The sequence below is a fragment of the Caretta caretta genome, chromosome 3 (genome assembly GCF_965140235.1).
Source record: "Caretta caretta isolate rCarCar2 chromosome 3, rCarCar1.hap1, whole genome shotgun sequence".
Classification (NCBI taxonomy): domain Eukaryota; kingdom Metazoa; phylum Chordata; order Testudines; family Cheloniidae; genus Caretta; species Caretta caretta.
This window is the reverse complement of record NC_134208.1, coordinates 129,512,044-129,527,726: the sequence shown is the minus strand read 5'-3', so window position 1 is coordinate 129,527,726 and position 15,683 is coordinate 129,512,044. Positions and strand designations below refer to the sequence as shown.

At 40.3% G+C, this 15,683-nt stretch overlaps 1 protein-coding gene across 1 annotated transcript in view; it reads left to right on the top strand.

Annotated features, from left to right (window-relative positions):
• The window catches only part of THBS2 (thrombospondin 2), a 49,577-nt gene extending 37,249 nt beyond the window's left edge, over positions 1-12,328 (top strand). Inside the window, exons 18-22 of the mRNA XM_048843975.2 lie at positions 303-530; positions 1,711-1,982; positions 4,015-4,112; positions 5,057-5,196; positions 7,227-12,328. Coding sequence (XP_048699932.2) covers positions 303-530; positions 1,711-1,982; positions 4,015-4,112; positions 5,057-5,196; positions 7,227-7,234 — 746 coding nt within the window. The 3' untranslated portion in view covers positions 7,235-12,328. The remainder of the gene's footprint in view (positions 1-302; positions 531-1,710; positions 1,983-4,014; positions 4,113-5,056; positions 5,197-7,226) is intronic.
• Positions 12,329-15,683: the final 3,355 nt, after the last annotated feature.

The following is a 15,683-nucleotide window of genomic DNA, read 5'->3' as shown; positions in this document are numbered from 1 at the left end:
CAAGCTGAACTGCAGAAAGTCTTTTGATTTGTTTCCTGAGGTTCATTCTCCTTCTTTCCGTCGGAAAGCCTGTGCTTGAAGAATACAATGGTGATCAAGTGCACTAAAGACATTTTACGTCTGCATCTGCATTTTACGTCTGCAACAAGTCCTTGTTGGTGGCAGGATGGCACACTACATAGGCTACTGGTCTCTTCCAGTGTAGTAATTCCTATGTGAACAGCTGTTGACTTATATAAATAGAGAAGGAGAGAGGTACACAATGCTAACAATTTTTGCCTGTGTATGTGTTCTGCTTGTAGGTGATGGCAGAGGTGATATCTGCAAAGACGATTTTGACAATGACAGTGTCCCAGATATTTATGACGTGTGCCCCGAAAATATTGACATCAGTGAAACTGACTTCAGAAAATTCCAGATGGTCCCCCTGGATCCAAAGGGAACAGCTCAAATTGACCCCAACTGGGTTATTCGCCACCAGGGTAAAGAACTGGTGCAGACTGCCAACTCTGATCCTGGCATAGCAGTAGGTGAGTATCAAAAGAGAAAAGAATTATCTGGATTCTTTGGAACAGTGCTGGCTGAAACACATACAGAATAATACACAGCCCCAGACCTTAGGATAGATATAGTGCTGTTTATCTTCAAAGCACTTTACTTTAGCTACAGCACTCTCTTCAACACTCCATTAGGTAGGTAAGTATAATTATTCCCATTTTACCGATAGGGAAAATGAGACAGAGGGTTTAAAATACAGAGTCACTGTCGGAGCTGGGATTAGGACTTTGAATTTTTCATAGTGACCTGAGTGTTCAAGCTGCTAGACCACACTTCTATTATACTTGGTGTAGCACATCAAACAACTGCATAGTCTTGTTTCTCTTTTCATATAGAAGCCCAACATAGCATGGATTGGTTCATTTACTCAAACGGGAGTATATATCCTGAGTGTCTGAGAGTACCTGCGTGTATATACCTGTCAGAGTTTTTTCCTGTTGCTGTTAGCACAACTCTCTGCTCAGCTGATGAAGAAAAAGCATTCTGTATTGAGGTTGCGTATGAGAGAAAAGCCTGTTGAGCTACTTGATTCCATTTCATTTTGGAATGTCAGCTGCTATATGTTAGACCTACCTACAATAACCCCCACATGCATTTTTATAGAGTTAATTCTGATAGGTAAGAGGGAACATAGCTGTTTCACTGATCTGAATAAATCAGGACTGAGGCAGGCTTGCAAACATACAGCACATTAGTTTTTCTTCCTGCCAAATGCTTCCTCCTTGCTCCCAATTGGTACAGTAAGGGATCCTAATGTAAGACACTATAAATCTTAGTTTTTTGTTTAAAAGAGCTATTAAGTCATGTTGTTTCTGTAACAGTGGTATTACAAAAGGGAAAGGGACAGAGAAATGCAAAGAGTACTCAGAAACAAAGGTACAAAGAGAGGATGATATCATCTTATCCTCATCCCGGTTTAAGGAATGAGACAGAACAGATATATAAGTACTATATAAACAGTACATATGAGTTCATTCTCTCTCTCTCTCTCTCTCTCTCTCTCTCAACCCTCCCCCCCCACAAAAAGACCCCCACACCAAACAAACTAGAAAGCCCAAAGCAACAGAAATGGTATAACAGTCTGCTTTCAAGCATTCTGAATTTGCAACACATGGAGGAACTGAATATCTTGCACATTTAATCCCCTACCAGGTTTTGATGAGTTCACCTCTGTTGACTTCAGTGGCACATTCTACGTTAACACAGACCGTGATGACGATTATGCCGGGTTTGTGTTTGGTTATCAGTCCAGCAGTCGATTTTATGTCCTGATGTGGAAGCAAGTCACACAGACCTACTGGGAGGACAAGCCCACCAGGGCTTATGGTTATTCAGGGGTATCACTCAAAGTAGTGAACTCTACGACTGGCACTGGTGAGCACTTGAGAAATGCTCTCTGGCACACTGGAAACACACCTGGACAGGTAAGAGAATCAAGTCTTCATACCATTGAGGAGTGACCAATATTGTAAAAAGGGGGCTGACACAAAAAATGGTTACCAATTAAAAAAGGGCATTGAGGCTCAGTATGCCAATAAGAGTAGGGAAAATGGTAAATTACTTTTCAATGTTATTTTAATTTTTGGATAAAATTGCCAGTCTTTTTAGGTGGTTTTGTTCTGATTTATTTGTACTGTTTTCACAGTAATGCAAAATATACATAGATAAAAGAGAATATGCAAAGTAGTTAAAAAGAACCTGCAAAATCAAAGGACAAGGAGTACAGGTCATTCTTCCAGGTTGGAGATAGTATTGTTGTTACACTACTTCTAAAAGCCCTTCATGGGCTTTATTCTCTTCAGATGGGTGTTTAAACACCCACCTTTGGGGCATCACATATATCTGATGTTTATATTTCTGAACGTGGCTGTGTTCAGAAAGTTTGCCGCAAACTCCCATGTAGATCCGGATCTTGCAATAACTTCACACGGTGGCCCTTGTGACCCTAAGGAAGTCCATTGAAGTCAGTTTGGTTGAAGTCACTACACAAGCACAGGGATCCAACTGCATACAGTTCATTCCAGGGTCTGGGCCTTCCTGGAGAGTTTTATTGTGCCAGAGATCTGAAACAATGTACAATAAATATTGGGCCAGTCTTGCAGTAGCCCGTACTCAGCTGATTAGTCCTATTTCTTTCAATGTAGCTACTCACATAGGTAAGTGTAGCAGGATCAGTTCTGTAGGGTGAATGTTGTGTGAGAGTGTGTGTGTGTCTGAACATGTACAGAACTCAAAGATAAAATATATTCCCAGGTCTCCACTCACCTTTACCTTCCTTGCACTTTTTCATCAATTATCAACATTTTCATCAAGTGGTCTGGAAATAAATATAAAATTACTGCTGATAAAATTTTTGGATGACACAAAGCTTGCCAGAGAGGTAAATAATGATGAAGATATGCCAGTCATATAGCGTGATCTAGATCACTGGATAAGCTGGGCACATTACAAACAAAATCTTGGCCATACCTACAGAATGGCAACTGTATCCTGGGAAGCAGTGATTCTGAAAAAGATGTAGGGCTCAGAGTGGACAAGCAACTGAACGTGAGCTCTTAGTGTGATGCTGTGACAAAAAGAGCTCATGTGCTCCTTGGATGTATAAACAGGGGAATACCGAGTAGGAGGAGGGAGGTTACATCCATATGCAGCATTGGTGAGACCCGTTCTGGAATGCTGCATCCAGTTCTAGTGCCCATATTTTAAAAAGGATACTAAAAAATTAGAGAGGGTGAAGTAAAGAGCCAAAAAATGCTTTGAGTAATAAATAAAATGCCTTGCAGGGAGAGACTTAAAAAGCTCAATCTGTTTAATTTATCCAAGAGAAGACTAAGAGGTGACTTGATTACAGTGTCTAATACCTTCCTGGGGAAGGTGTGTGTGTGTGTGTGGGGAGGGGGGAATTCTATGCACTAAACGATTCTTTAATCTAGCAGAGAGAGGCCTAACAAGAACCAATGGCTTGAAGTTGAAGCCAGACAAATTCAAATTAGAAATTAGGTATAATTTTTTTACATTGAGGGTGGAACAAACTAGCAAGGGAAGTGGTGGATTCTCCATCTCTAATATCTTCATATTTTTCTGGAAAGATATTCTTTAGCAGAGGATATTCTTTAACACAAGTTATTGGGCTCAATACAGAGGTAACTGGTTGAAATTTTATGGCCTGGGATATACAGGAGGTCAAACTAGAAGATCTAATTGTCCCTTCTGGCCTTAAACTCTATGAATCTATGAATTAATCTACTTGTTTGAGGGTAACTGATGTATAACTGAAGATGGCAATTTTCATGTGACTTAATATAGGTGATCAGAGTGTGGGGGGAATGTAGTTCAGTGTCACTAAATTTTAAAGTGATTTTTAGTTTGATGATACAAAGAAAATAAGCTGTGATCAGATATCCAGTTGCTTTAGTACAAACTGTTTCTAACGAAGCATTTGTATTCCTATCGTAGGTACGTACCTTGTGGCATGACCCCAAGAATGTTGGCTGGAAAGATTATACTGCCTACAGGTGGCAGTTGATTCACAGGCCTAAAACAGGATTAATAAAGTAAGAAGTGTTTGAGTGCCTACAAATTTCCTAGTAATATAGCTTTCGCCTCGAATGAAGTAGTGGCTTTTAATGGTTTGTTTGTTAATTCCAGTGCTGATGATTCATTCATGGCAGAGTGTCTCTCTATTTGTGGAACATTTTATTAGATTTTAAATAACTTCTCTCTCTCCTCACACACACATCATATGTGTTCAATTTCATTAGGACTGTTCAGTATTTACATAAACTAAATATTATTAAATAAAAATATCTTGAATTCTTACTAAATAACGTATAGAAAGATCCTCCTGTTATGGGCAGGTTATATCACAGTTGCGCACTCACTATGGTGTTTCTTGCACTTTCCTCTGAAGCAGCTGGTACTGGCCACTATCAGACAGGATACTGCTCTAGTGGGCCCATTGCCCTAATCTAATGTGGCAGGTTCTACGGTCCTTGTCCATGAAGCTCCTTCATCCTACTGGGAATTCTAATAGAAAAAAGAAAAATTAGCTAGGTTTTTGAATAGTCATTAAAGTATATTTATTTGTGAGGAGGTAACAGACTTACTGTGAGTCAATTAAATTATGTGTATATTTCTCAAGCTAACCTCTGAGCATAAAGAGGCTTGTGGCTAATCAACATTAAGAACGTAACACTCCTTCTTTACAGTCCAGAAGACATAGCTGTAATAACACAAGGATTTGGGAAATTCTTTGCAGATGATGTTCATAAAATTACTCATGGAACAGCACCAGGGCTTCCAATAAATGGGCTATGACTACCAGCCAGGCTCGGGGGAGGTACAACAGAGGAATGACCCATGTAATGAAGTTGTACTACATGGCATCTAGCATTAGAATTCAACATCATATCATCATCTGACAGCTGTTATTACATGTCCAATCTTGGAATGTTCTGTTGATTCATGATACTAACCCAAAATATGTCTTTCTTTCCAGAGTTTTAGTATATGAAGGAAAACAGGTCATGGTAGACTCTGGACCAATCTATGATAAGACCTATGCTGGTGGACGATTAGGTCTTTTTGTCTTCTCTCAAGAAATGGTCTACTTCTCTGACCTCAAATATGAATGCAGAGGTTAGTTTTTCAGTGAACTAGGCAATTATGAAAGTTTTACTTATGCCTCAGTTACTTCAGTCTCCCAGATAAACAGAACTATTTGAAAGAGGCCAGTGCACATAAAATGTATGCACTAGGGCAGTGGTTTTCAAACCGTGGGTCGCGACCCAGAACTGGGTCAGAGCATGTAAGGCTCTGGGTTGTGGTGGCTCTGGTCAGCACTGCTGACTAGGCCGTTAGAAGTCCCACCGGTAGTGCTGCCTGGCTGAGGCAGGCTAGTCCCTACCTTTTCTGACACTGCGCTGCACCCCAGGAGTGGCCAGCTGCAGGTCCGGCTCCTAGACGGGGGGTTCCACTGGGCTCCATGCGCTGCCCCCACCCCGAGCACCGGCTCCACGTTCCCATTGTCCCGCAAACGGCCAAAGGGAGCTGAGGGGGGCAGTGCCTGCAGGCGAGAGCCGCACCGAGCCGCTTGCGCGCCTCCACCTAGGAGCCAGACCTGCTGCTGGCTGCTTCCGGGGTGCAGCGTGGTCCTCAATGCCAGGACAGGCAGGAAGCCTGCCTCTGCACCCCCGTTGTGCTGCTGACTGGGAGCCGCCCAAGGTAAGCCCGTGTCCCAATCCCCTTCTCCAGCCCTGAGCCCCCCGCAAACCCAGAGCCCCTACTGTACCCCAAACCCCTCATCCCTGGCCCCATCCCAGACCCTGCACCCCCAGCCCAGAGCCCTGACCTCTTCCTGCACCCCAACCCCCTGCTGCAGCACAGAGCCCCCTCCCACACCCTGAACCCCTCATTCCCAGCCCCACCCCGTAGCCCTCACCCCCACACCCCTACCCTCCACCCCAGCTCTGAGCCCCTCCCACACCCTACACCGCAAACCCTTCATCCCCAGCTCCATTGCGTCTCTGGCATCAACAATGTTCTTCAACTGGGTCTCCAGAAAAAAAGTTTGAAAACCACTGCACTAGGGAGAAATGATGGAAATAGAAAGTATCTTCCAGTTGTTGAATGGAATCCTTAATCCGTCAATCATTCTGAAATAACTCAATCAATTCTTAACTATGAATGAAACAAGAGGGAGTTTATTTTGAGTTGATCAACATGCTGTCCTGAAACATAGACTTAAGCCATGTGCTTAACTGCTTTCCCGAATCAGGGCATGACTGTATAACATATAGCAATAGTCCTGATAAGTTTCAGCCAGAAGACACGTTCCAAAGCCGGAAGGGACCACAGCATAATTTAGATACTGATTCATTAAAATAGCTTGGATCCCACTAGTCTTAATGTAAATCTGAATAACCACAAACACATGCTTAATACAATCAGCCTGGAAAAAGAAGATGGAATTATCTGAGGGAGATATTTGTTTGGAACTGTGTGTGCATACCCAGCGCATTAGTGCGTGTTGCATGTGTGATGGTTACCTTCATGTCTGACACACAAGGACTGAAGCAGGGAATTTCTAGAGCTAAAAGTATGAACTGCTACAGCTTGAGCTAAAGAGCCAATAAAGAGCCAATGTTACCTAGCTGGGAGAAGTAACAACTCATATCCTCTGTTGATCAGAGCAGGACTTGTAACGTATTCAGCAGTGGGTTACTCATGCACTTGCAGATTTATGGATAGCCCTTCTTTAAGGAGGCATTAAGGATTCAGCGGATATTTTCAATTATCATTTTATGGAAGTGTAGGACTGGAGGGGACCTCAATAGGTCATCTTGCCCCTGGACTCAAGGCAGGACTAAGTAAGAACGAGACCATTCCTCACAGGTGTTTGCCTAACCTATTCTTAAAAACCTTCAAATATGGTGATTCATGCATTCTCCAATTTTTTTTTAAATATAATGAAACCATCCACAATGTTTTAAATAGTACTATATTTTCACATTTATAAGAAAATGAACTCAGAACAGGAAAAGTTATCTTTGTATTACTCAGGCTGCTTCCCTTTACTGTAGCACATTTAAGCTCTTGTTCCATTTTTACTGGATTCCGAACCAAATATGCCTCTGCACCAATTAATATTGGTTTCTCTTTTGCTTTAGATTTCTGAGCTATGGTTGCTGCATTACCAGCAAAGTACTGTAGATGCTGTGCAACCTAGACACCTCAGTACATCCTGGTACTCCCAACATCTCTTTCTGTGTACCTCCTCCTCCTCCAGCCTTCTGTTCAACTGACTTTGTACCTCCCTGCTGCCAAGAGTGCTCAGCCAATCCTACGCTCAAGTGCCTTCTGAAAACGAGGACTAATGGGACCTAAATGTGAGCGTCCAACCCACCACTGAAGCAAAAGCAGATTGATACATTAGAACATTTTTGTAGAGTGAAAACTTAGCAAGACTTGTTTGTTTTTTTACAAAGGAATGACGTTTACATATAAAGTGTAATTACTTAATGTATTTATATATATATGGAGAAAAAGGGGATGAGTATCATCCATTGTCTTAAACAAGTGGGGAAAAAAAAGTGTAAAAAACACTTTTTTATGCCTAGGGTTGACACTTCCCTTGCTCCGATCAGGGCTGGACCTCAGTAACACAAAACCTCTGAGCCTAATTTCGGTAAAATAACAAAGGGACAACACCAACAATATCTAGCCTAATAATGAAGAAGCCATTGGAGACTAAAGTGAAGGCCACATAATATGAAGATTGCTTGATGCAAAAAGATCTTTCAGCTGATAAAGATGCTTTTACTAACTCTTTCAAAAATACCTTTTAAGATTAGAAGTTGCTGAAACTTCAGATTTTTAGTTACTAATAATGTCTCACTAGAAATAACAATGCATGTTATTTGTATGGACTTAAATCAGGACAAATACAATTGAACCAGAACTTAAACATCAATATAAGAAAGCATAACAATTCAGTTAAGCACTTAAGGCCATCCACTGTGGCTTTTATAAAATGGTTTCCAGTTGGCCAGTGTACATCTTATTTTGCAATTCCTCTTCATAAACATATTTCACGACCATCTGGAACAAGTTGAACCTGCATCACTTTCCCATCTCTGCTGCAAAAAGCACTTTGACATACTGAATCCTGATCTAGAGTTATGAAAAGGTAGCCACGCTACCATTACCTTATTTGGTAATTCAGAAATTAAGGTTCCAGTTATAAATATTTTGTTAATATTTCTCATGATTACACATACTGCTACCTTCTCTGATAATTTATTTTTAAAGCATGTCATACAGTGCATTAGTAATGCATTAACAAATAATGCTAGAACAATCTGTTAAAGCGTATCACACCATGAAGCTATCATTGTAGCAATGTACACACTTGTTTAAACATGCGGTTTTATGTCATGACAATCCAGCATTCTCTAAAGTAGCACATGATTAAATAAATAATAATGAGGAATTTATAAATGGAACCTTAATATATATACTGTTATCCTAATTTTAGTATTTTGTATTGTTACCTATGTCTGCTGTATATAGAACTGTTTTATTTTTTAAATAATGCTGAAGGGATACCAGTGTTTATTCTAACCAGATACAACAGTTATTCAGTTATACAATAGTATGCAAGTATTTAACACTTTTTTGTTTTGTTTAAGATGTATGAGCTTTGTTCACAAAAAAAAACTCATGCTGGTGTAATTTTAATCACAGATGAGGTTTACTAAGGGAATAATACAGTATCTCTTGCCTTATCATAGGGCATGGTGAGCCAAATGTTGACTCAGCTCTTTTTTTCCTTTTAAATAGATTTTACTGCTATATTCATTAGAAAGAATTCAGTTGCACATTTTACAGTCTCTTCATATGAACAAACCCTTTAAAAAATCCTCCTTATGAGGTTTTTTTGAATTTGTTGCAATTCATATTTTGTTGTTTCAAATTGTATCCCCAAGTCCCAGTGAGAAAGTGGGGAGACTTCATTAAATGTAATGATTGTGATGGACGTGTAGGGTTTTTTGGTTTGGTTTTGTGAAAGCAAGACATCAGTGTGGGGATGAAGATGTTAATATTTAGATTGTACCATAATTTTCCTATTCTATGTAAATTATTTATGAAGATTTTCTTTTTTCTTTTCCTTTTTTTTTTGCAAGTGTGTGTGTGCCTGTGAGAGAGAAAAGGAGGGAGAGAATGAGATCAATGAAACTTCACTTTGTTTTGCCAAAGATTGTAAATAATTATTTATTTGTTTACACAGTCAAAATTCACCATTTAACATCCTGCTTCATTTAGTTAGATCATTTTTTATATTTTAACAATTAATGATAGGAAATAAACTGTAAAAAGGTTTTATAAAAAAAATCTCTTTACCTTTTTTATAGTTAAAAATGTTTCTTAAAAAAGAAAGAAAGAAAGTGCTACCATGCCCTGAAACTCTCTGGTATCTAAACAAACCTGTTGCTTGGTTAAAAATCATTTCATAGTCAAACAGATCTGCTGGTTAGTTACAAATCATTGAGTATATTTTAAGGATGTAACAGCAGGCTTCCTGGGCTCATTGACAGGAGCCATAATTCCACTTGAGCCATTTAATCTCTTGGTGAACCACCCAAAGTTGTTTTATTTCTGACACTATAATTGAGAAATTCACTCCTGCTTCTTGTCATTGCCAGACAAATGCACAGGTTTCTGCACTGGATCTTGGCCAGCGTAATTGAACAGATGTATAGGCTGATCCTATAATCCTTACTCCCACACACACTATTGAAGTCAGTGGGATATATTAGTGTGAATAAAGATTACCCACACAACGGTTTCAGGAATGAGCACAAAAAATGAGAAAAAATTCTCAAAACAACACAACAATGCTTTGCCAGATGATGAGCTGCAATCATTTGGAGATGGGGGCAGGTGAATTGTTTTAGAGAAAACAAGAACACCCATCATGCCAAAACTTCGCACACTTTGCGAAATGAACCTGAACCAAACCTTTCTTTAAATTTCTGAATAGGCTTGCACACCCCCAACTTTAATTTTCATGTGCCTTTCCAATTTGGTGTTCCAATGGGGATAGGAAACAAAAGGTTTTTTGGGTGACACTTCTAGATAGGATCTGAAGTACGAGAAACGTCACACAAGAAAGCCATAGAATCTTTTGATTAAACCCCCCAAATCTTTTGAAAGCATATCTGAACTGATTCCGATCTCCAGGCTTGTGGAGAGTTATCTATCTCTAGCTTTGACTGCCATTTGGGCTGCAGAGGCAAAGGCTTCTTTTGGTATACTGTGGCACATAGCCTCGGAGAAAGGAAAAGTCTAATAACAGCATGGCAAAAATACAGGGTCTCTGAAGAAAATAGGGATGAAAATGCCTGAATAGAAGGTACTGCTCCCAGTTAATGCGTTCATATAAAACAATAACATACTCTGACCTTTCTTCATACGTCTAGCTAAATTAGAACTGAGGATCTTGAAGTTCAGAAACATTTGGTTAACGTTTGAAAAAAAAAAAAGCAATTTAATTTTTGCAGCCTCTGAACTTCTTTCTTCAAGATGGAAATGGAAAGAGAAGTGTTGAAAGAGACGCAAAGGCAGACTGTTTCTTCAGTGGGCGGAGCAGTGGGCCAGTGAGTAGACCTGAGTTCTGGTTCTGCCACTGATTTGTTTTGTCCAATGTCACACATCACTTACAGTCCCTCGGCCTCAGTTGCCCCGTATATAGAACAGGAATGATCAAATTTGCCCTCCGTTGTAAAGTGCTTTGAGACCTGTGGGTGAAAAGTGCTATGTAAGTGCCATGTATTATTATTTCTGGACCAACCAAACCAATCACTACTGAAAATCCCATGAAAGCAAGTTGTGACTAGATTTCCAGTCCAATTTTGTAGCAGTTTAGCTATTTTAGATAAGCTTCAGCTAGGCCTCTGAATTTTAGAGCGTTTATCTGAACTGAGCTGCTGAATCTTTAAAGGTTTGTCCAGCACCACCAGGTTAAAATAGCTACAAGGGTTTTCATCCAGGAGGAAGACAAAAGCAAGAGTCAGACCTGTGAACTCTCATGTTAAACAGCCTGAAAAGTAGCATAAGTAATGTTAACATCTGTGTCCACCATAGGTGCTGGAACTAGGGATGATGGTGGTGCTGCCTCACCCCCTGACTTGAAGTGGTTTCCCTCATATCCAGGGTTTACAGTTTGGTTCAATGGCTCTCAGCACCCCCACTATATAAATTGTTCCAGCACCCCTGATGTCTACTGCTTGCTAGTTTCATTCTGGGGCAGCAGAATGTAAGTCAGTGAGCCAAATCCTGATCTTGATGAACTCAGTGGGAGTTTTGCCATTGACTTCCATGGGATCTGGGTTAGGTTCAGTGTTCAATTTGCACAGCAAATGTAAGTAAAAGAAGAGCTAATGCTCACATGGGAACATCTGCTCTACAAAGCCATTTGAAAAATAAATAACTATGTAATAACTTGGCAGAGATTTGTTCACAATATGGAGGGGACCACCCCTGTAGAGCAGGAAGGGAGACCTTGAAACAAAAGGAGCATAGAACCACTCAAACCAAAAGGCCATCTGATCCAGTATCCTGTCTCTTGACAGGGGCCAAAATCAAATGCTTCAGCGGAAGGTGTAAAATCCATATGATTAAAAATTATACATTAACATGCCTATGGGGGAAATGTTCTTCCTAGCTGCATGCATTAAAGGCTAGTGGTTGGCTTATGTCCTGAAGCATGAGTGTTTACTTTAGCAAGCTAATATAATTGCAGATAGTTTTATTATTCCTGTTGGTGTCTAATTTATTTGAATGTCACTTCTTGGCCCCAGTAAACTCTAACAGTGAGTCCCACAGTTTGATCATGCATGACATAAAATATATATTTTCTCTTCTCAGTTGTAACTGTATTACCTTTTTCTTTCATTGGATGGCCTTTTTTTCTTGCCTTATGAGAGAGGGTAAACAATATATACCTCTATCATGTCAGTTCTGAATTGTTTCCTTCCCAAACCAATTTGTTCTTTATAAAGCTACGTAACTGGAAGGAGATGCTGTCATTCTCTGTGTGTGTGTTGTGTGTGTATGTAGGGAGATCACCTCCCTGCTGATGGGGGAAAGCTGCCATTTTGTATTTCAGTACAGATACAGGGACACTCACTGTAGTCACTCTCTCACTCTCACATGGAAACTCTGTAATTTGTTGTTTTTCTTAATCTGAAATAAATCATCTAGACTGAAACATACTTGTTTTATCTGCCCCCAACATTGTCTCCGCCTAATTTCTAACTGGTAGAGATTGGTTTAAACCCTGAAACATGAGGTTTAATATCCCTTCCATAGTTTATTGGCATTAATTATAGCAGCACTAGACATTCTTGTTATTTATATAAATGTCCATTCCCTTGAATCTTGCCAAATGTTTGGCCTCAGTGACATTTTGTAGTAATGAGTTCAACACTCTAATTATACATTGCCTGGAAAAATGATTTCCTAGCAGTTTTGATTTTGCCACCTTTTAATTTAATTGACTGCCCATTTTTTTTTTGTATTGTGAGACACAGAGAACAGATGGTTCCAAGCTACCGTTGCTATCCCATTCAATATATTATAAACTTTTATCATGTCCCTCCTTATATTTCTCCTTTCTTCCTACAAGAACTTTTCTATGCCCTTAATCATTTTATTACCTTTACCTGAACCCATTTTATTGCCACAATATACTTTCGGGGGGTTGGAGCACATAATATTCCAGATGAGACAGTATTATTGATTTATATAATGGTATTATAATATTTATCATGTTGTTTTCCATCCTGTCCCTTATACATTGTAACTTCTTGTTTGCTTTCCAGACTGCAGCTGCACACTGAGCAGACGTCTTCATTCCGTCATGCACAATTATGCCCTTTCCTGAGTTGATACAGTTAATTTAGAAACCTGGAAGGTGTATGAGTCATACAAATGTTTCTTTCCAATGTGTATTGCATGTGGGAGTGGGATCATAGTGGAGGGGTGGGGCCACAGGGGCAGAGTCACATGGGGCCTTATGTCACAGTGTGCATAGGGAACTAGATTGTCTTACTTCACTCTTGAAATATCTGTTCTAGTGAGGTCCTTTCTATTGCTGGGAATTCAAGCTCAGCTATTTTTGCCTTTAATCTTCTTGTATTAGCACATAGACATTTGTAGACTTTATTCCTGGGTGTACTTTCTTAATATAACATGCTTATCTGCACCATTATCATTTTGGATTGTACCTCAATGACTTCAACTTCTGCTTCCTGCAGTGCTGTTGTAATTCTTTCCTCTACTGCTAGATGCATAGTTTCTCGTGTTACTGACATCCCTAGCAGATGTCTTTGTCTGACCTAAATGTTTCTCAGGACCCGTCAGCCTTTCCCTTACCACCTAGTTTAAATAATCCCACAAATCTTCCCAATTTTCTGTGCCAGCAATCTGGCTCCACTTTGTTTAAAATGGAGTCCACTCTTTCTGTAAAGAATCTTCCTCAAAGGATTCCCCAGTGCCTCATAAATTTGCATCCCTCCCTCCTATACCATGTTCTTCTCCATAGATTCAGACCCTGTAGTTGTACCTGTTCTCTGCATGAAGCCAGAAGCATTTCAGGGAAAGCTACCCAAGAAAAAGAAAGGGACAACTAGAAAGTGATAAGAATGGGAGGGAGACTGTAAGAAAAAGATGAAGGCTATAATTTCCCTGTGTTAAAGTGGTGATATGCAACAGGCAGAAACAACCATTTCTCAGGAACACTGTCCTTTGCATTTTCATGGTCTCTGCTAAGCCTCCTTAGCGCAAGGTTTCCCTCTTACAAGAACTTTTCCCCCCAGCATGCCCTTTCTTTAGCTGGCCCTTTAAATTTGGCAGAGCCAAACAGTTGTATCCTAATATGACCATTCTTCAACTGGCTGCTGCTTGTGGCATCTTTATCCCTTCCAGCTGATAAATATTCTTAACTCCCATAATGTTTTGCCTTTTTTCCCTATGGAAAAAAAAATCAAATATCTCCAAAAATTTGAGGCACGAATGAAAAATATTGTTACTGTAAGCCTGTATGGAATGGGATTTTTTGCTTTGGTGAAAAATCCTCTCTCCCCCCCCCCCATAATTAAATAAGAGATGAGCTCAAAGAGTGGGATACTTGAGTCCCACCACCTGGGGCCATATTATCTCTGGCCCTTGAGTGGGTATGCTGAAGACCAAAAGAAAGGGAGTCTTCCCTGCTGCTAAGCAGCCTGCTCAACAACCAGTGACAATGCCGTAGCCTCAGGGGAACATGGGAAGCTGAGAGTCAGATAGCTCCTCAAAAGGCTGGGGGGAGGGGAAAGAGAGGAGGCGGGGCCATGGTCCACTCCTTTCCTGTCCTCCTTATACTGGCCTACAGGGTGCCTGGCATGCACAGTGCAAAGCAGGCTGGATTATCCTAGGAAGATGAAGTAATGTGTGTGTACCCTTCTCTACAATCTCTCATCAAACCCTTCCAGAAGAAATGCAGTTCCTAACTGCCCCCCCTTTCAAGGATGTGACTGGTACTACACAGCCAAACCCCCAATGTGGGTGACGACACAGGTTAGCTTAAATGAGGTGTAAAACTAAACAGTTGTACAACTTTTCCCTTGAAATTGGGTGGGTTGGCAGTTTGAATTAAATAAATAAAAGCTTTGAAATTTACAGCAGATGGAGATACAGTTAGAAATACGTTCTTGTGAAGTCTCCCCCTTCCAAAAAAAGTTGCTTAAATGTGTGCTGGTTTATTGCATGAGTGAGTGCCATTTTTCTTAACTGTCCTTTTTTCTCCTTCAGTCTCATAATTTTTTGGATTTATGTCCTCCATAGCTGAGAAAGAGCTACATGCTGCAATGCATCCATATAGAAAGTATGTAAACCCTGAAAACCTCACGCCTTATGGGCCAGATTCTGTCTGTCCGTGAAATCCCAAGGAACTCCACTGATTTCAGTAGACTCAGAAGACGACCATACCAGCGCAACTAATATCAGAATCTGGCTCATAAAATCCAGAAGTTTCTGCTTTACTGTATAAAATCAATCCAGCAATGTTGGTACACGGTATATTGTGGAGCAGTATGCAGACAATACTTTTTAGTTGTCATGGGGCTTCTGTAATGCCTTTTCTTCTTCAGTGAGAAAAAGGAGAGCAGTTCTTATCTACCAGAACTGCCCTGTTCTCCAAGGATGCTTCTCTCTGCCTATCCAGCCAGCGCCTGCTATTTTATTAAGTGAAGTGGGGTGGGTACTGTATGGTGTATCAGGAACTAGTGCTCATATTTGCTGCATCATCGTGTTGCAATCACAAATAATCTGGGTGGAAAGTGGTTTTCCTCCCCCCCCCCCCACCTCCCCAAAGTCAAGATTTTGAAAAATATTCCTGTCTGAAATCAGGATAAAAAGTTGAAATCTCAAAGATTTTCACAAATAAAAAGACAGGGGCAGGAATGGTGATGGGAGAGGAAGGTGAGAAAAGAAAGAAAAGACAAGTTTGGGTCGCTCAAACATTGCATTTAGATAACTGTGAAATGTTTCATTTCAATTTTGACCTTATGTTTACATGTGTTTTT